This window comes from Ursus maritimus, unplaced genomic scaffold (genome assembly GCF_017311325.1).
Source record: "Ursus maritimus isolate PB19 unplaced genomic scaffold, ASM1731132v1 scaffold_25, whole genome shotgun sequence".
Taxonomy (NCBI): Eukaryota; Metazoa; Chordata; class Mammalia; order Carnivora; family Ursidae; genus Ursus; species Ursus maritimus.
The window spans coordinates 9795618-9815183 of record NW_024425008.1 but is presented as its reverse complement, the minus strand read 5'-3'; the positions used below and the strand labels follow the sequence as shown (position 1 = coordinate 9815183).

Here is a 19566-nt window from a genome sequence, read left to right as displayed (position 1 = left end):
TGAAAAGGCGAGGTCACCGGGCTCTGCGCACGGGCGGCTTGTGTCCATGTGTTTAAGGAAGAGGCAGCCGCAGAGAGAGAGCAGGTGAGACGTGGCCACATGGGAATAGGACAGAGAGGCAGTCATGGCGGGGCCTGGAGCCCGGGCCGGGGGGCCTGCTGGTGCTGGGGACGGAGAGCCTGCCGCAGACCCGCGTCAAGGAGAGTCCGGTACTTTCCCCAGGGCTGATGTTGGCATTGGTGCCCGGGCAGGGGTTAGGGGCGGGGGAAGTGACTGGCCCAGTGAGGCGGGTCACGAGCTAGGTGGGCCAGCGAGTGTGCCCAAAGTGAGGCCACGGTGAGGCCACCACTTGGAACTGAGTGCAGCTGCTTACCCCTCCTCACAGGACCGTGTTCTAGGTGTTTCTCGTGCAGCAAGAGGTGAGGGAAGGAGGAGGAGCCTTTCCTCCACCCACCGGCCAGGGTCAGTGACTCTAGCACAGGGACACCGGCGGATGCCACCGCCTCGGTGACAGCAGCGGGACACAGGGGGGAGGAGGTGGGAGGCTGGCAGGCGGCCCCCAGCCGAGGTGGGTGGTGCTGCCTGTGCCACCAGCTCCCCAGGGCCTGTACTCACCCTTGCCCTCCACCCCCTCGCAGGCTGGCCTTGCTCGGTCCCCAGGAGGCCCTGGGGGCCTCGGCTTGCTGCTGTGGCTGCAGCCAGGCTAGACCGCACAGGCGTGTGTCCAGGGCCTGAGGTGTCCCTCTGGATCCTCGCGGCCTCCCAGAGGGGACCCATGCGGGTGGCTGGCGGGCAGAGGAGCTTCTCTAGGGCCTGAAGGCGGCCTTTTCTGACTTGTGACAGCAGTGACAGTAGGAGCAGTGACAGGACCTGTGTGCCAGGACCTGTGTCAAGTTTTGGCAAATGGCAGCTCAGGGAGTCCCAGGTTGGGTGGTGGGCTCTACTGGCTCTGGGAGGGAACTTCCCCGGCTCCCCTCCACGCCCAGCCCCCAGAGCCCTGCCCGGAGCTGACCACCCCCCAAGCCGTGGGACGGGGTCGGGAGACACCTGGCCCCCAGCTCGGGGCCCTCCGGGTTGCTGCCACTGAGCTAACTCTGGAGCCTGGGGAACCTGGGGGAGGGGGGCGGGCCCAGCAACACCCCAACCAAGGGGAATGGTATGGGTTGGGGTCCGCCTCAGTGGCTGGAGGCCAAAGACGCCTGTCTGGGCTCAGACTCCAGCCCCACCCATTTCCTGATGTCCCGCCGGTCTGCTCACCCCTCCATGGGGAACACTCCTGCTGCAGGGCCAACACTTCCTCCATTGCTTTGGGCCCATTGGACGGGAGCCGCTTTTCTCCAGGGGCCGCTGGGAAGAAGGGTTGCTCTGGGTGCGGCTGGAAAAGGGGACTCACACTCCACTCCGGCTGGGGAGCCCATGAGCCTGGGGCCGGCCTGTGCTCTGCTCTTTGGACTCCCTCTGCTTGGAGGTGCGGGGCAGGCCACACCGCGGTGGTGCTCCCAGCCACTGGTCGGGTGAAGGGGTGCTGCAGACCAACTCTGGGGGCGGGGGCTGAAGTCTGGACACTGGACCAAGTAGGAGGCCACAGGCCTGACCCATCTCCCCTCCAGCGTGGCCCGCCGTGATCCCATGAGCACTTGGCAAATGAGGGTACCCGGCTGGTCCCATCTGCCTGGTACCTGGACAAACTGGGACAGTTGGTCACCCTCTTCTCAACTGAGTCAAAGGTCAAGATGGCTGGGTGGGGGGAGGAGGGACAGGATTGGTAACGTGGAGTCCCCATCAACGCCGGCCTTGGGGTGTTCTGATAAAACCGTATGGAAATAAGGCAAGCAAGTTACGGAGCCCAGGCCTGGGTTTGTAGCAGAGCCTCCGGGAAAGGTCACAGCCCCACACTCAGCCGGCTCTGTCCTTCCCATGCCCCCCACTGCCCAGGACCCGCCCCCCGCCCCCATCCACAGAAGACAATGGACAGTCATCTTTATAAGTATATTTTTATTGAAAATAAAAAAGGCATGGTACTTTCTTCCTTGTAAGTGGCATCCAGCCTGCCCCCCACCCCGGCGCTGCCTGTCCTGCTCCCTGGGTGGTCTCTGCACAAAATCCACAGTCGTGGCTCGCTGGTGGACCCGACGGCCGGACCCCACATTTGTCCACGGAGACGGAGCTCCTAGAGACAAGAGCCCTCTTCCTGTGGGTGCTCGGCACACCGTCCGGGAGGCAGACCTCAGGGTATTTACCTTCATGCATTAGATGGCGCACTACCTGGGCTGTTGAATTGGGACTTTGTACAGATCTGGAGAGTACAGTGATTTTATATAGATATAGATATCTCTTTAAATATATATATATATAACTATATATAATATATATGTCTATATTTTTACAGCTATTAGTCTTTCTTCCAAAACTTGCTTTAGAAGCTTCTAGGGAACACCTAAAAACTCTGGGAGATCCTATGGGCCATTCTAAGTTGGGCTCAACTAGGAGACGGTTAAAAAATATCTATTTGAGAAAAGGCGGAGAAGAAATGTGCATTTCGTTCTCGACCTCAAGGTTTGGGCGAGTCTGAGGATTGGTCTGTGTGGAGGGACTGCAGATACATTTCTTAAATAAAAGTTCTGAGCTCAAATACCAGGCCGTGTGGTTTTATGGACGCTTCTTGTCACTTAAGCCAAAACTCCCGTGAGGTTCCCTCACTGCCACGTGTGAGAGTTTCCTAATGGCCAGTTGTAGGTTTGGTGGGTTGACTTCTCAAGTAGATTCTTTCTTAAGAACTGGGTTGGTTCTTCTCTTGGTTTTCACTGAGTGAGAAGAGACTACAAATGTGATTTGGGGCAATTTACACATAAATGTTAGCTTTTCCTGTGTCCCCAGGGAAGGGGACACTGGTCCCAGAGTGTGGTGGGTGGTTGTCAAGGTTCCTCACAGGGAGCCTTGCCAGGGGCTGAAGGATCTGGCTAGTGGTAAACCCTCCCAGGTGGAAGCCAGCATCAGGGAAGGTGGGACCAGTGGGGTTGTGCAAAGTGGGCCTCTGCCCTGCCTCCCTGATGTCTCTTCAGGCTGGCTGCCCACCCCCTCCACGACCCCTTGGCCAGGATTCTCCCCTCCAACTGAAGGGGCCTTCCCATCCCTCTGAGCCAAGGGGGTCACGTGCTGAGGGCGGAGGTCCTGCCTGGGTGTCTGCTCAGGGAACAGGCAGGGGCTCGGCGGGAGGCTGCAGGCCAGGAGGGAAAGCACCCACTGCACACCCGCACCCTCTGGCCTCCTGCTCCCCCCCCCCCCGCCCCGTGCATCCCTTGGGGGAGTGGAAGGCGTGGGCAGAGGGGACTGCCGAGCGCCCACCCGCTGGGGGCACTGAGCCTGGCCACCGGCGGCACCGTGCCGCACTAACGTAGGTAGGGAAGCAAAATCCAAATCCTAACCCCGAACAGGTCCTCACACTGAAGAGAACTGAAGAGAAGAAAGAACGATTCTGGGAGGGTCTGGGCCTGTCCTCAGCCTGCTCCTGGTGACCTGGGGGAGGACCCGAGTTAGGGTCCCAGCAAACTCACCTTCTCCCCTCTGCCCTCCGAAGCACAACGGACCACAGACCCCTGCATGGACACAAGGGCTCCGGGACAACGGGTTTCCAAGGTTCAGCCCGAATGGGGACTTGTTTTCTGTCAGGCTTACCTGGATGGGCAAGTCTCACCGTGGCCAATACCCTCCAGAGAACTACGCCTGGTGGTCTGGAAGGCAGGCAGGGCCCACCTAGCTAAGTTCCTACACAGAGAGAGTCGAACCATGACATGTGTCCAGTTCCTTCTGAGCAATGGTATGGGAGGTGAGGGAACCACGGGGTGGGAAGTGTTCTCCCAATCCACCAGGGGAGGCCAGACCACAGGCCGCTGTCTCCACGGGGCTAGTCGTGTGCCCACTGGGCCGGTGGACCGGGATTACCAGGCATGGAGCGTCTTCTCCTTCCATCCCCTTCCTTCCCTTCGTCCACCAACCCCCTCCGGAGGTTTTAGCACGTTTGGAACACAAGACCTTGGGAAGAGACGTTCCAAGGGGAGCACTGGGGAACACCACCTCCTCGTGGGTGAGGGGAGGCCGGGGGCTCTCAGGAGAGGGTCTGAGAACCTGGTCAGGGCCTCGGCGGGGAAGGGGTGTCATCAGGGGGACCCAGCACCAGGCCGGGTTGGCCTAGCCCGGGGCGCCCGCAGAGGGCTTGGCACAAGTGGCGGCCTCCGCCGGATGTAGGCAGGGCCTGGCTCACACGGAGCTGTCCGTTCCTAGGAGGATCGGCTGGGGGATGAGTCTGAGGACAGACAGAGAGGCTCGGTCCTTCCTGGCTCCTTGGCCTGGTGTTCAGTGAGTTGTTTTGCCCCTGGAAGGTCAGATGCTCAAAGAGCCCCCTTTGTCTGCTGTCAGGAGGGGGCTTTACGGGCTGGGCTCACAGCCCTCCGTGGCAGGGGGTCAGGGGCCAAGAGCCAGGGGCCCCGGATGTGGGTGGGAATGGGAGGGAGGAGGCAGGCCCCGAAGACTGAAGACAGTCACAGATGCGGTGACAGGTGTGTGGGAAGCACCTCTGGAAGGGGACGTCTCGTGGCTGTGCCGATGGCTTCTGTGGGGACACGTGGTGAATGGCGAAGCAGACGGTCTTGCTGGGGAGGAGGAGAGGTTTTCGAGCAGGGGAGTGGCCCCTGGATCACCCTTCTCTTGGCTAAAGTGGGATGCCTCCCTGGCCCAGCAGACAGACAGCCAGACAGACTCCCCGCATTTGTCAGAGCGCGGCTGGAAGACAGGAAAACGAAGACAAGACAGGGAGGAGACGTGCAGAGCCTGGAAGGGCGGCGCTGCCCCTGGGAGCTGCGTGCAGGGGCGCCCAGCTCGGCCCGCGGTCTGCACTGCCCTGCCCGCGAGCCGACCAGGGGCAAGGCTGGGAAGAGGATGGTTCCGCCTTCGGAAGTCCAGGACAAGCCCAGTGTCAGCTCGGGTCCACCTGCTTTCCCGGGTCCACTAACGCCACCAATGTGCCCCTCTGGCCAGCGGGTCCGGGTCCGCAGACTCACACCACGGCACTGTTCACGTCCACCCCTTTGTTGCTCTGCGAGGAGGTCATGGGGTATTCAGCGACACTGGTGCCGTTCTCCTCCTTCCTCAGGGGTTTCCTGGGAGGGGAGGCAGGGACAGACATTAATGACCAGTGAAAGGGTGCGGGTATCATGTCTTTCCAGGGAGCCCACCAGGCTCTGTTCTGGGTTAGCATCCTTGGGCTGCTGGCCCTGCTGGGGGCCAGGCAGAAGCTGTAGGTGGTCCCAACGAGGGTGACCACATCATGTGTCGTGCACACCAGGGCACAGCTGAGAGTGAAACAGGAGTTTTAATAATGAAGCAGGGACAACAGGCGTGAATTGGGACTGTTCTGACAAATGAGAACTAGGTCAGCCTAGTAGGACACATGGTCGGGGTTCGATCAATCGCTTTGATTATGAGCGAGCAGACGTGAAGATGAATATTTGGGGTGCAGGGTGAAAAGAGAGGCGCCAGAGGTTGGACTTTGCAGCCTTGCCTCTGTGTGGTCAGAGGTCAGTGGAAAATGTGATGAAGAGGATGGTGGGGAAGGCGATGCTGGTGGTAGTGATGGGGGGTTGAGGTGGCGGGAACAGTGATGGGGGTGGACTTGGTGGTGAAGTGGTGGTCATGGTGGAGTGGGTGGTGGTGGTGGTGGTTATGGTAATGGTGATGCAGCTGGTGTTGGCAGGAGTCATGGTGATGGTGGCGAAGGTTGTGATGGTGGTGGTTATGGTACTGATGGTGGTGACAATGGTGGTGGCGGTTGGGGTGATGGTGATGCAGCTGGTGTTGGCAGTAGTCATGGTGATGGTGGCAAAGGTGGTGATGGCTGTGTTGGTGGTGGTTATGGTAATGGTGACAGTTTGATTGTGTTGGGGTAGTTACGGTAATGGTGGTGGTGACAATGGTGGTGGTTGTGTTGATGGTGGTGGTTATGGTAATGATGGTGGTGACAATGGTGGTGGTGGTGGTGGTTATGGTAATGGTGATGCAGCTGGTGTTGGCAGTAGTCATGGTAACGGTGACAGTTTGGTCGTATTGGTGGTGGTTATGGTAATGATGGTGGTGACAATGGTGGTGGTTGTGATTGTTGATGGTGATGGTTATGGTAATGATGGTGACAATGGTGGTGGTGGCAGTTGTGGTGATGGTGGTGGTTATGGTAATGATGGTGGTGACAATGGTGGTGGTTGTGGTTGTTGATGGTGATGGTTATGGTAATGATGGTGGTGACAATGGTGGTGGTTGTGGTGATGGTGGTGGTTATGGTAATGGTGATGCAGCTGGTGTTGGCAGTAGTCATGGTGATGGAGGTGGTGGTGATGGTGGTTGTGTTGATGGTGGCAGACGGTGGTGAATGTCAAACTAAATGAGTGCCCGCTAGTGGTTCTCAAACACTTCATGTTGGGCCACCTGCAGCTCATTCCAGAGGCTGTTTAACCCCAAGAGCCATTGCTCCCATCCATACACGGCTCAGGAAGGCTGGGAGGGAGGCTCTGAGAAGGCTCTTGCCCACTCACAGAGGTTCCGAATCTGCAGTCCTATTTTCTGGCCTGGCCCCAATCCCACCTCCTCTCCTGACTGGTTCAGGTGGGTTCCGGCCCCAGCGCTGGGCCTGCTGGCTACAGCCTCCCGATCTCGGCCCTGTAGGCTGTGCAGCCCAATCCCATATTGCAATACTGCTGCCTCTTGGGTGACTCTGAGGCCTGTGGGGTTGTAAGCTCAGTCACTTCCTGTGTCCCCACTACCGCTGGGGCCGAGCCTGACCTGGCCTTTGTTGCGCGTTGTCTAAATTGAATGCCATGGCCATCTTTGAAAGCCTGGTGATCGGTTGCTTTTGCCTTCTCAAACGTCCTCAGAGCCTCCCCAAACCCGGGCTGAAGAGGACTGTACCTGGTGACCAGTTGGGTGCCTAGGGGATAAAGCCTAAGGTGAATTAGTTTAGGGGAGGCAAGGTCTGCAGGGTGGTTGTCAGTAGTTTCATGGGTGGGATTATCAGGCCCGCTCAGAGGCAACACCCTGAGAACACATCTATTCACTGTTCCCTTTTTCCTCGCTGCAGAATGAGCTCACAAAACACAGAGAAACCCAAGAGCACTCCCTCCGGGTGTCAGGCTCAGCCACGGTGGCTTCTAGAAACGTGAGATGCAAACCAGCACTTTCTCCCGCGGCCCATCACACTTTGTGCAAAGCACTCTTGGTTACAGATTTTCTTGTCCCCTCTCACAATGGTCCCCTGAAGGAGCTCGGCCTGGGGTAAAGAGATTCATTTCATGGGGAAACTGAGGCTTAGGGAGAGCTGTGACTTGCCCAAGGACGCCCAGCTGGTTGGTGTCAGGGCCTGGACCACCATCTGCTCCTACCATATCCTGGTCCAGACATCTTTCCATTAAGTCAGCATCCCCAGCAGGCTTTTTCCCCCAACACAGGCTCTGGTCCCATCAGCTTGAGAAGACCTTCCTCCACCCTTGTCTGGGGAGTTCCAAAAGTTCTCAAGAGTCTTCCAAGAGGCCTGTCTCATTTTGCTTGAACACAGCACATCCCAAGAACCCCATTTATGGAGACGCTCAGGGACACTTTCCGGAACCCCCAGGTTTGTAGGGGTCAGATAGATAGTTTGCCTTGTTTGTGACAGGCTTGTGGAAATGACAGCCTCTGAGGCAGCCTCCTTCCCTGGGCCTTTCCCCCTTCATCTCCTTCCTTTCTCCCCTGGGCCACTCACCCTTTCCAGGGGCTTTGAGCAGCTCTGACCTTGCTGGGTGGGCTTCAATCTCGACTCTGAGTTTGCATGGCCCGGGAAACCGGCTAAGGGGTGCATTTTCTAACAGAGACAGCCCATGTTGACGGGCTGGAGTCAGAGTCCTGCACTTGTCATCAACGTGCGAGGGGAGCATGGACGTCAGCATCAGGATTCCAGGAAACAGGAACAGACAAAAGTCTCTGAGCCCAAATCCACCCTGCTTTTCTCCCTAATAAATGTTCAATCTTGGGCTAGGTCTGAAAAGTCAACTGAAGCAGGTCTGGGTCAGGGGAGATAAGGTTGAAGGGCCTTCCAGAGTGGATAATGGAGAGATGAAGAAACTCCCATGGAAACGGGCAAAGCATGGAGGGCACAGTTTCCACCTGTTTAGGGTGAGGGTAGGAAGTCATCAGGGTTTCTTCTGCCAGGAGAAGAGGTGAAATTTCTAGAGCCAGGTTGTTGGCTAGGAGATCCCTTTGCATTCCCCAGGGCTTTGGAGGGAAATGTTGGCACAGAAGGCCTGGCAGGAAGCAAGCCTGGCTGGAGGGACACTGAGGACAAGGCAAGGAGACAGGAGACAGCCAGGGCCTCCTCGATGGCCCCAGCCAACTTCCAGGAAGGAAGAACAAAGGGGGTCTGGGCAGGGGCTCCACCTAGCAAAGTGGCACCTGTGGCTGATGCAGCCTCCCACCACCCCCTTCCGCCGCCCCAGGAGCATTCCAAGAGTCTGGGCATGGCAAGGGGAGCGAGGGCTGGGGGGTCGCTGTCCCAAGGGTTCTCCTAAGAAATGGACTTGGTCTGCTCCCCTCCTCCACCAGAGCTGAGCCCTCAACCACTCTACTCTGGGCTGCTGCCCCAGCCCACTCCCAAAGCCCTTCTGGGGTTCACGGAAGCCCAATGGAATCTGGAGTTTTAGCTATAGTGGGAGATGGCTCTGCCTTGCCCCTCCCCACACTGTCCTTCCTCCAGCAGGGCACTTCAGGGTGACGCTGCCCACAGGCGGGGGTGTCACAGCTCAGTAAACCCTGGCCCCACCACTTCCAGCTGTGTGATTCTGGGCAAGCCACTTAACCCCTCTCTGCCTCAGTTTCCTGGTCCATAAAATGGGCACAATAATGGTGTCCATTTCATAGGCTTGTTGGGAGGATGAAATACGTTAATGTGGGTTAAGCACTTAGATGAGCATCTGGCAAACAGTAAGTGCTCTGTAAGTGTTTGTTAGCTCTCAGTACTGCCGTTGGGAAGGTGTCAGCGGGGAGCTGTCTCGTGGGTGGGTGGCAGCCAGCGCTCTCCAGTCAGCACAGACTTCCTACCTAATGCGTGCCCCGTGGGGCTCCGGAAATGCTGGAGAGGCTTGCTGGGACCCAGCCTGGCTCCGCAGCGCCATGAGCCAGCCAGGGCTGGTCCCACTAAACCAAAGAAAGGCATTTGCACCCTGGTGCAGGAAGGGATGGCCACAGACGACGGCCTACAAGGCATGGTTCCTAAAACCAAGAGAAAGGGGAGTGAGCTTTTCCTTGGCCATGTCCAGAATTCCTGCCTGCCGGAGGGTGGGCCCCCCACCCTGAGACCCCTTCCCCCTTGTCCTGGCCCGGCCAGCAGCAGGCCTTGCACGTTCTTTACATGGAGCGCGGTGCTGACAGCTCGGGGGAGTCAGGCCATCAGCCACGGCCTCCGCGGAGCTGCCCCCGCCCGCACGCCGGCCTGGGCAGGGAGGGCCAGGACCCAGGCGCGCCTCTTGGGTCCTGCTGACAGTGATATGACAGGTCCCACCCTCACTCAGCCTGCTGCTCTGCTGGGGGAGCTGGAGGCAAAGCGCTGAGGAGCCTGACAAGGGAGGGAGGCCAGCTCGCTCCTTGTGTCATGCCCCCCACGGAAGGGGCTGCTTCCCATGAGGTTTCGAGGTCTTGGCTCCCTCTTCCGAAAGCATCCACCCTCCCCTCCACCCACCCCTGAAACACACGTACCCCACCCACACCCATACACCTACATACACACACAAGAGCGCCCGTACACTCACAGCCATGCACCCCCCCCCCCACACACACACCCTTTCGCGATGAGATGCCCTTGTCGCCTGCAGACTTCTCCAAACCTGGGTCAAGAAGCCAGAAAAGGCCTTTGCGAGCCGCCCAGGGGAGCTGCCGACCCTGAGAAGTAGCAGCCTCATTTCTGACCCAGCACAGCTCCTCCCCTCACCTGTGGAAGGTATGCGGCTGACCAGCGTCCTCACCCTCCGACCCAGCCCCCCACCCCCAGTCCCCGCCGCCGCCGTTGGACCACCTGCCTAGGGCTTCCTTGTTTAAGCCCCTCTGGCTGAGCAGGCCGAAGGTGGGCGTTGGTGAGGCTCGCGGTCTGGCCTTGGCCCTGGGACCGCGCCAGAGGGGCCAGGCATTCGGATCTCACGCTGAGGGCAGTGGGGAGCCATCTGAGGACTCCTTAAATCAGGGACTCCTGTCTTACCCCTCGCCCCGCCCCACACCTCCACCCAGCTTGTCTAAAGAGGTGAGATCAGGAGGGATGGAGCTTCCTGGTGACAAAAGGACCCCGAGGAGCAGGGACCCGTGTGGCTCTCCCATCCACGGGTGCCGAGCATGCCCACCACCAGCCTGCCTTTCTGGCCACGACTGGCCTGTGGTGCCACGTGCCCCACTGCGTAAAGCCGCTCCCCCCTGCCGCCGGCCTCCCACCAGCAGGACAGGATCCCACCTCCCATCACAGCAGGTGGGTCCCTTGGTGGGGGCGGGGAGGGGGCATAAATGAGCCCAAATGAGCATCTCAGCCCAAGGCAGATGGGGACACACAGGGCCCCTGCCCCTTCTGGGCCCCATCTCTTCTCCTTGGAGGGAGGACTGTGAAGGAGATAAGGATGAGAGATACCATGGCCTCCAGGACTCAAGAGAAGCCTGGGTGTTGAGCCCAGCTCCGGGGAAAAGCAAGCCCTGGGCCACCTGGAGGGTGTCTGTGGGCCCCGGAGGAAAGACCACCAGCCCTGGAGTTGGAAGACTGAGTCTTGGTCCTGCAACAAAGCACAAGAATCTGTTCCCTGAATCCAGCTGAGGTCCCGAAGGAAGTAAGATGGTCTCGGAGCGGCCACGGCCATGTTTCCGCGCTCGGCACTCGGCCAGAGGTGGTCCCTCCTCGGAGCCCACTGGCTCTGACTCGACTCACAGTACCGTCAGATGTGGTGGTCTCGACTGCCAGCCGAAGAGGCTGGATTTGGCATCTGGGGGGTGGTGTTGTCACAGGAACTGACAGAGGCAGCAGGGAGAAGTGACAGATGGGAACAGTTGGGTCTCAAGTGTCCAATCACTGCATCCGGCTCCGCCTGCCCAAGAGGTTTTGGCGCAGAGACAGCTCCAGTCTCAAGACCCCAGGGATCCGAGGTGCCTTCAAGGTGAATGTCTCGCTCCCAGCAGCTGATCCAAGATGAGTCTGGATGGTTCCACTCCTGTCCCCAGTCCCTGAGCCCCACCTGTCTTGTCTTCCTCCTGCCTAGCTCTGATCCTGACTGCGCAGGCCGCAGGGGGGCGGGGGTAGGGGCAGGGCCAGGCCGGTGGTGTGTGCGCTGGGGCTGGGGAGGAGGAGGCCGCCGATGGCGGGGCCTGCCCAAGTGTGTCATGCCCAGGCGGGAGGGAGGCCGGGTCACTTGGGGCACGGGCAGGGGGCCACTGAGTCGCGGAGCACGCACACCGGCTGCGTACAGCAAGAAGGCGGAAGGCACTGGGGCTTGGAGGGAGGGGAGCCGAGCTGGCGGCGAGAGGAGGAAGCCCAAACTGGTGACGCGGGGGGCCAGGCATTTAAAACGGGGCGCACGTTATCTCCTTGAAAAGCTGATTCTACTTCACTTACCCAGAGGGAGAGAAAAAAACGGAGTTCGCTGAAATTCTCCATAGAGTTTGCTAATTTAAAAGGTAGAATCTGGGGGCCCCTGGGGGGCTCAGGCGGTGAAGCATCCAACTCCTGATTTCAGCTCAGAGCATGATCTCAGGGTCTGGCGATCCAGCCCCCGTGTGGGGCTCAGCGGCTCAGCGGGGAGTCTGCTTAAGATTCTCCCCTCCCTGTGCCCCCCCCCCGCTTGCTCTCTCTCTGGCTCTCCATCAAATAAATAAATAAATAAATAAATAAATAAATAAATAAATGGTAGGATCTGGCAAGTCTACGTAAACAAGCCTCTATTCAAGCCACAGAAAGTCACGGAATTGTGACTACAGGCCAGATGCCACAGGGGAGAGAGATGAGGGAGACAAGACGACCCCTCCCCTCCAATGTACGTGGGAGTGATCGCGTGCACACAGTCCCTCACTCACATGCAGGGGCACATGCACGTGTAAACATCAACATTAATCTGCCTAGAGCAGAAAGCAGAGACGTAAATCAGGGAAATCTCCAACTCCAGGGCGGGCGCAGGGAAGAAAGATCTAGAACAGCCCAGGACGCTGGTCAGAGGAGGGGGCGTCTGAGCCGGGGCCCGAGTGAGAAGCAGGGAGGGCTGAGCTGTGACAGGAACAGCAGTGCGTGGCTAGACGAGCTCCCCGCGAGCTCGCAGAGCACCGACGGGGCTGGAAACCTTCGTGACCTGAGCCAGCTCTCTTCCCCAGCCGGGACTCAGTTTCCTCCCCTGACCTGGGAGGCTCATTCTGGCTCAGACCCCTTCCACTCCAGGCCACCAGGTCATCTCTACTTGCCACACATTCAGTAAGAGCCCACCCTTCCCGGACCCCCGTCCCAAAGCTCCAAAGAGAATGTCAATTCTAAAAAGAAAATGAACTTCGCTGGCTGATAGGCTATGGAGTCTCTGATTCAGGAAAGATCTTGAAACAACTCCACCATGCCGTCAGGCTGGAGAGACACACGAAGGATGGGAAAGGGAGAGGGCTGCGTGTGGCAAGTTCCCAGGCAGCTGCCATCTGCCTGTCGGCCCCGGAGAGGACAGAGGCTCCAGGCAAACCCGGCCCCGCGGGATGGATCACCTGAGGTAGCAGCGTGCACTGAGAGGAGGTGTCGCTGGCTCAGGGCAGCGAGGTGACTGAGCCGCAGACAGCACGCTGTCTGCTAAGGCGGACTCTGGTCGCGATCCCCACCTGGGAGGCACCTGTAGGTGGGGGATGGGGACAGGGCGGTATTCTGTACCTCTGTGGGCCCTGGGAAGGCGCTGAGCCTTGCACCTTAGAAAGTCAACAGATAATGCGTGAAACGGCAAGAAAATCCTCAAGGCCGTATACACATCGCTTAGAGCAGGGAGAGAAAGACCGGAAGAGCTGACACCCAGAAGCGGTTGTCTCTCAAGAACGTGGCTGCGGGGAGACGGGTACAGTCAGGGGGCTGCTGTTTTTCTTACCAGGCTTGTGGCACGTTTGACATTTTAAACCATGTGCCTGTATTACCTCGATAAAAATTTAAAAAGGGGGTTGTGGATGTACGAAGCAGGCACAGCACTCCTGACTCTTGGGGTGCAGGGAGCAACCCTGCTTCCAACCTCTTCTCTTTCTCTCCTCCAATTCTCTCGGATAGTCCCCCTCCTTCATAGCACTCAGGTTTTTAAAGCACCTTATTTATTTATTTGCTAACAGCTTTTTTAAAAAAATGATTTATTTGAGAGAGAGAGAGAGAGAGAGAATAAGCTGGGGGGGAGGGAGGGGGAGAAGCAGACTCTCTGGTCAGCCGGGAGGGAGTGGGACACGGGGCTTGATCCCCAGACTCCAGAGTCAGGACCTGAGCCGAAGACAGACGCCTACCGGTCTGAGCCACCCCGGCTTGTGTGTGTGTGTGTGTGTGTGTGTGTGTGTGTGTGTGTGTGTATTTGTTCTGCTTACACTGCCAGTGAGGAGTCGAGGGCTTGTCTTGCGTATCTCCACATCCCTGGCACCCGTAGTTGCTCCACAAATATTTGCGGGCCGAGGAGCATCAGAGCCCAGTGACAGTGTGTGCTCGGCCCCCTCGGGCGCACGCGCACGGGAGCTCACTCCCCGGGAGCAGCGCGATTGCTCACCGCCTGCGATCAATGGTCTGCGGGTTCAGCCACACTGCGCTGCGGCCTCTCGCTGTCTGTCCGCCAATACCTTGTAAATCAGAATGAGATGGCCGTCAAGTGGCTTAATGGCAAATCGATGACAGAAGGTGAAGGCCCCGTGCCACGGACGGCCGGAGGAGGAGGAAAGGTGTTCTTCGTGTGCCTGGGGTGTGGGGGTGACTGGAGGAGGGGGACCTGCAGGGGATGGGCATCCCTTCTCTGCAGCACGAGTGTTCTCTGCACGGAACGGTGTGGTTGTCAGAGAAGCTGCAAATGCAATTCCCCCCCACCCCCACAAGGAGTCTCACCCCTGAGAGTCCAGGGGCTTGTGAACTTCCTCCTGCTGGCCTGGCAGGGCTCAGGCCTGGCCCTCCTACCTGGACAGCGGGCACCTTGCGCCCTGGCGCTTCGTCTTGGTGACTCACACCGATCGTTGCTTGTTTGAGGTCCCTACCCCGTCCTGGACCAATAGCTTCTTTCCTTGTGTCTTCTTTCCTTTATCTCCGCTTGGCAGCCCCTTCAGATACTCCGCTTCCGAGGGTGGTCTGATCAACACTGTGTCCTCCCCCTTCCCGCCCCACGAGGTGTGTGCCTCGAGGGTGGGGACTATGCCCGAGCACCCACGATGGGAGCCCCTGCGCCAAGCAGAGCCCTGCCACCTGGCCTAGACCTTGGCAAGCACTTCCGTCAGCATTTATACCTCTGAGCAGTGACATGCCCTAGTGGCCAGTCCTCTAGCTATCTAGGGATGGAAACAAAGACTTAGGAGCTGGACAGAGACTTAAAGGACCCTCGTTTTACAGGTAAGGAAACAGGCCCAGGGAGGGCAGCGACACCCGCTGAGCTGTGGGGTGGCTGGGAACCGAGCTCAGAGGTCTGGACTCCCAGTCCCGGGTTCTTTGAACAACTCCAGGCTGTCTGAGGCCCCGTGCGTGCCATGTCTGGGGGTGGGGAGGAGGCCTGAGAGGAGGCTCCGTCACCCTGCAGCTGTGAATGAAAAAGCTGCCTGGGGCGCCTGAGGGGCTCAACCAGTTAAGCGTCGACTCTTGGTTTTGGCTCAGGTCATGATCTCAGGGTCTTAGGATCTAGCCCCGCTTCAGGCTCCATGCTCAGCTCGGGGTCTGGTTGGGACTCTCTCTCCCTCTGCTCCACAAACCGCCCCCCGCCCCGCTCTCTCTTTCAAATATATAAATGCATCTTTAAAAAAAAAATACAGAAAAAGAAGCTGCTCATGGCAAGGACCGCTGAAATGTGAGCCGCGTGGGCTCCCACGGCTGGGACCCGGCAGAGTTTGGCATCATTGGCAGGGGACCTGGGGGCCAGTGCATAAGCTAGTCCCGCTGTGAGCAACTCCCCTTCCGAGCCCCTTGGTCTGATTAACACCCTCCCCCTTCCAAGAAACCTCTCAGGGCCCTGGGTCTGGGGGAGGTGCCCCTCCTTGGGCTCCCCGCCTTGGAGCCCTCCACCCCCGAGCACCATGTCACCCAGCTTAGAGCTGGGACTCTGGGTGCACTTGTTGACTCACAGGATGCAGTCTGATTCACTAAGTCTGTGAGTAGGAAGTGCTGATTTGACCCCACCTCCCACCAAGGTCTACCCAGTGAGGGCCCTGCGGGGTGCCACTTCTGCACCTCTCCGGTCTCCTCCCACTCCTGCGGAGGCCTGTGGACCCTGAGGCCTGCACCCCAGAAGCCAAACCACGCTGGCGTCTCCAGAACCACCTTCCTACTCCAGCTGATTCTAGAGCCATCCTCCCAGCAATCTGGTTCCCAAAGGCTGTTTTGGGGCCATTCACAAAGATCTCTTGGAAATCCTCCCCTAAGACTCCAGGCTGTGGGAGTTAAAAAAAGACCCGGGTTTATCACTGAATTTTTCTTTTAATGGTTTTACAGTGACATGAAATGCTTTTGTTTCCTGAGAGAAGAGGCATGTTTCAAATGAATTATTAACCAAAAAGAATTGGCCGTGAGCAAGAAATCCTCCATTGACTCTGGAGACAAATGCAGACAGACAGCTGGCTGGCCTGATGCTATCTCTTACAGCCCCCAGCAGAAGAGGTCAGCCCGGGCAGCAGTGGGGGCCATCTGCTCACGACAGGACTATAACTTGGGCTGCCCCCCCCTCCCCCAAGGGGTTAAGCCTCTCCCACACAGGCCTCCTTCCAGGCCACTTCTGGGAGTGCTGGCCTCTATTTCTGCCTCTGCTTGACCCTGAACAGAGCCCCCTCCAGTCACTGACTATCTGCCCTTGTGGGCTGGGATGCCCTTGCTGGATGATGAGGTCTGGAGGAGCGGAGGGCTGGGTCTTCTTCCCATATCCCAGGGCTTGCACAGAGAAGGACGTGGATCATGGGGCTGTTGCAGAGCAGGGGCTGTGCTGGTTTCTATTTCTGTCCCCACTCACCCGTTCTGTCCTCTCCCTGCCCTCTGCCTTGGCAGACTGACACCTACCACTGCAAGTCCTGGGCTCCCCTGTTCCTTGGGTTTAGCCAATGAGACGCGCCCTCAGGAGACGAGGGAGGGTAGAGAGAGGTTGGGGTGTTTCTCCCATTCCTTTCCTGTTTTGGGGCTCATCTCCATCTGTTCCAACCATAGTTCCTACTAAGCGGCCCCTCTTTTGAGTCTCGGGCTCTCTAGGTTCTCTAGTTTCTGTGGCACGATTTCCTCCGCTTGTCCTGGTCCTAGGGGCGCTAAGGGCCCCCACTGCTACTAGTCCTGGAGTACTTCACCAGCCCCCATTTGCTCCCAGGACCCGCCCAAACTCCTCGAGGAAGCCCCGCCCACACCTCTGGGTGGGAGCCACGCCCACACTCCTGGAAGGAGTCCAGCCCACATTCCTGGAAGGAGCTCCGCCCACAGCTCTGGAAGATAGCTCCGCCCACACCCCTGGAAAGGAGCCCCACCCACACTCCCGGAGGGAGCCACGCCCACGCCCCTGGAAGGGATCAACTGAGCCACGTGGCCTGGGTTCTGTGTCTTTCCAGGCCCCTGACAGATCCAGGAACCAAGAGCTCAGAGCCTGTGGTAGGGGACAGAGGGCAGAAAGGAGGCCCCTCAGGCTGCTCTGAGGGGAGACGAGGGGGCACCCCCACAGGCCTTCCTGGGAAACCCCCAGCTCCACTGAAGCAAAGCCCAGCACCGCTGCCACAGTCAGCTATTAATGTGAGTTAGTTCTCCTCTTGCCCTCCTGACGCTGGAGCAGACAGCACGTTTCTTCAGAAGCTTGGGGCAGAGAGGGAAGGCAGAAGTGACTTCTGGAAGTGACCTGAGAATGCTGCCTCTCTCCGAGGGGAGGGCCAGTGGGAGGGGCGTCCTGGAGGGGACAGTGGCCCCCTCTCTGGCACTGCCACTGCTGGGTCTTGCATGCTCTTCCCGGCAAACCTCCAGTAGCTTCCTGTGCCTACCGAGAGTACCCCCCGCCCCCCCGCGCCTCCCCAGTCAGACACTCAGCTTCCTCCAGCCTCATTTCCCATGGTGGTCCGGGAGCTTCCCAGTGTCCTGGGGCTTTTGCGTACACAGGTGGCTTTGTGTGGAAAGCCTCCCTGCTGGGCTTCTCAAAACCCTCCCCCCATTGCCGCACGGGCTCTTAGCTCAAATGCTTTATCATCCGGATCAGAGCTAGCCGTGACTCCTCAGCGACACAGGCTCCCAGCAAGCCTCCCAGAGCCTCACCGTCACCTGCCTCGTAACGTGGTCGTGGTCGTGCACACATCTGCCTCCCACCGCCCTTCGGTCAGATGAGCAGCCCACGGGCACGGCCTGGATTTCACTGTCTGAGGGCCAGGCACACAGTAGGCGCCTGCAAAACACCTGGGAATCAGACTGGCTGTGTTCCCGGGAGTCTCCCAACGCATCCTCTTTGGTTTCCAAGGCCAGGCCTTCCCCTGAATTGCAGGGTCTGGGAGCCTTGGGGCCTTTCTGTCCATCTGTCCTTCCAAACTCAAAGGAGCACAGCCACACCCCAGGTCCCCGGGCACCGTTGAGGAAGGGCAGACAGGAATATTGAGGTCTGCTCTTCAGTGGTAAGGAGCCGCAGTCAGGGCTGGGCTTTGGAGTCACATGGTTCTGGGTTCAAATTCGGGGTCCATGGCTCCCTGGTTGTGCCATCCTGGGCAGTTCCCTTTACCCCCTTGACCCTGTTTCCTCATCTGTAAAACACAGCGGATTGGAAAAAGATGTGACAAAGATGAACTGAAGGAATGTTGGGGGGCCAGGAGCATTCCCCTCCGCACTTGCTGAAGAGAAGCTGGGCCACAGCTACTCCCTTGTGATTTGTCATTGGTTTTGGACATTATCTGACAGCATGAGAGCAGGCGGCAGAAGGGGCTCTTGGCCGGGAGGCAGATACCCAGGGCGTGGCCGATCCACGTGGAGCGGCTGTACCTGGACCCTGTCCCCCTCGCATCCTGCCAGGATGTCCCACTTGATCTGGCCCGTCAGCTTCCGTGCCTGAACATGAACTCGTCATCAGACTTTAAACCTGATATTTTACTCATTCTACTTTTGAATTATTCAAGTGAAATCACATAGAACAACGATGGAAAAGCTAAAGTGAAATAGTTTAGGTGTTACGATTGTTCTTAATAGAGACCCCCTAACTTCGGGCCTTCGGGAATTTTCAAAACCTTTATTAGAAATATATGAACAGGGGCGCTTGGGTGGCACAGCAGTTAAGCGTCTGCCTTCGGCTCAGGGCGTGATCCCAGCGTTATGGGATCGAGCCCCACGTCAGGCTCCTCCGCTATGAGCCTGCTTCTTCCTCTCCCACTCCCCCTGCTTGTGTTCCCTCTCTCGATGGCTGTCTCTGTCTCTGTCAAATAAATAAATAAAATCTTAAAAAAAAAAAAAAGAAATATCTGAACAATGCCTAGGACCTTTAGGTGTTTTGCAACATTTTTGTCTTTTGACTCTACCTTCCCCCAAGGTCCCGGGAAGCTAGGTTAGAGGGGGGACGTTTTTTGGAGGCTGGGAAGCCTGGAGGTCAGGGGACCTAGGGAGAGCTGCTGTGCTGTAAATCGGGGTGGGGGGGTGCGGGCATCCACAACATGGCCCATTCTACTGGACTTAGGGCCCCGATGCAGCTGAAACCTCTTCAGACCCCACCCACAGCCACGCTCCGTGGCAGATCCCAGCTCCATGAGGGGGGTGGGGACTGGTGGTCGTTTTTGAAAGGCAAAGTGGGTTGAGAGTTACAGAAAGGACCGCAAGCGTTGGTGAAAGCGAGCCTGCTGTTTGGATCATTCACGACTCCCCTGTTCATCCTCCAGGACCCAGCTGTGATCACGTTTCCCGAAAATCTCTGAGGCATCTCAACCTCTCTCTTCCCCCCAGAGAAGCCTGGCTCCCTCAGTCACCCTCCCTCCTCTATCTGCAACCAACGAAACAATGGACGCCTAAGGAGTACTTGGCGAGCACTTACTGTATGCCAGGCACTGCGGAGTATACATGGAGCGCATACTGTGGACAGAAGCACCTCACTACGCCTCACGACAGTATACGGTTGTCATTCTTTCCTCCCCGTTTTACAAGTAGGGAAACTGAGGGTCAAAGAGGTTACAGTGATTTCTTCCTGGTCCCACAGTTTGAACTACTGTCTGAATGTAGATAGGACCCCAAAATCCAGTTCCTGCGCCAAACCAACATGGCGCCTCCCTCCAGTGGCTCCATCCCCAACCTTGCAAGGACTATTTCCATACTCCTAGGTCCTAGGCGCCTTGAGTGAGCCTCCCAAAGACAGGGCCTGTTACTTTCAG

General features: G+C 58.2%; 1 protein-coding gene across 1 annotated transcript in view; it reads right to left on the bottom strand.

Annotated features, from left to right (window-relative positions):
* Window positions 1-1978: 1978 nt before the first annotated feature.
* Window positions 1979-19566, bottom strand: part of PRIMA1 (proline rich membrane anchor 1) — a 61165-nt gene continuing 43577 nt past the window's right edge. The window contains exon 5 of the mRNA XM_040641501.1: window positions 1979-5156. Coding sequence (XP_040497435.1) covers window positions 5054-5156 — 103 coding nt within the window. The 3' untranslated portion in view covers window positions 1979-5053. The remainder of the gene's footprint in view (window positions 5157-19566) is intronic.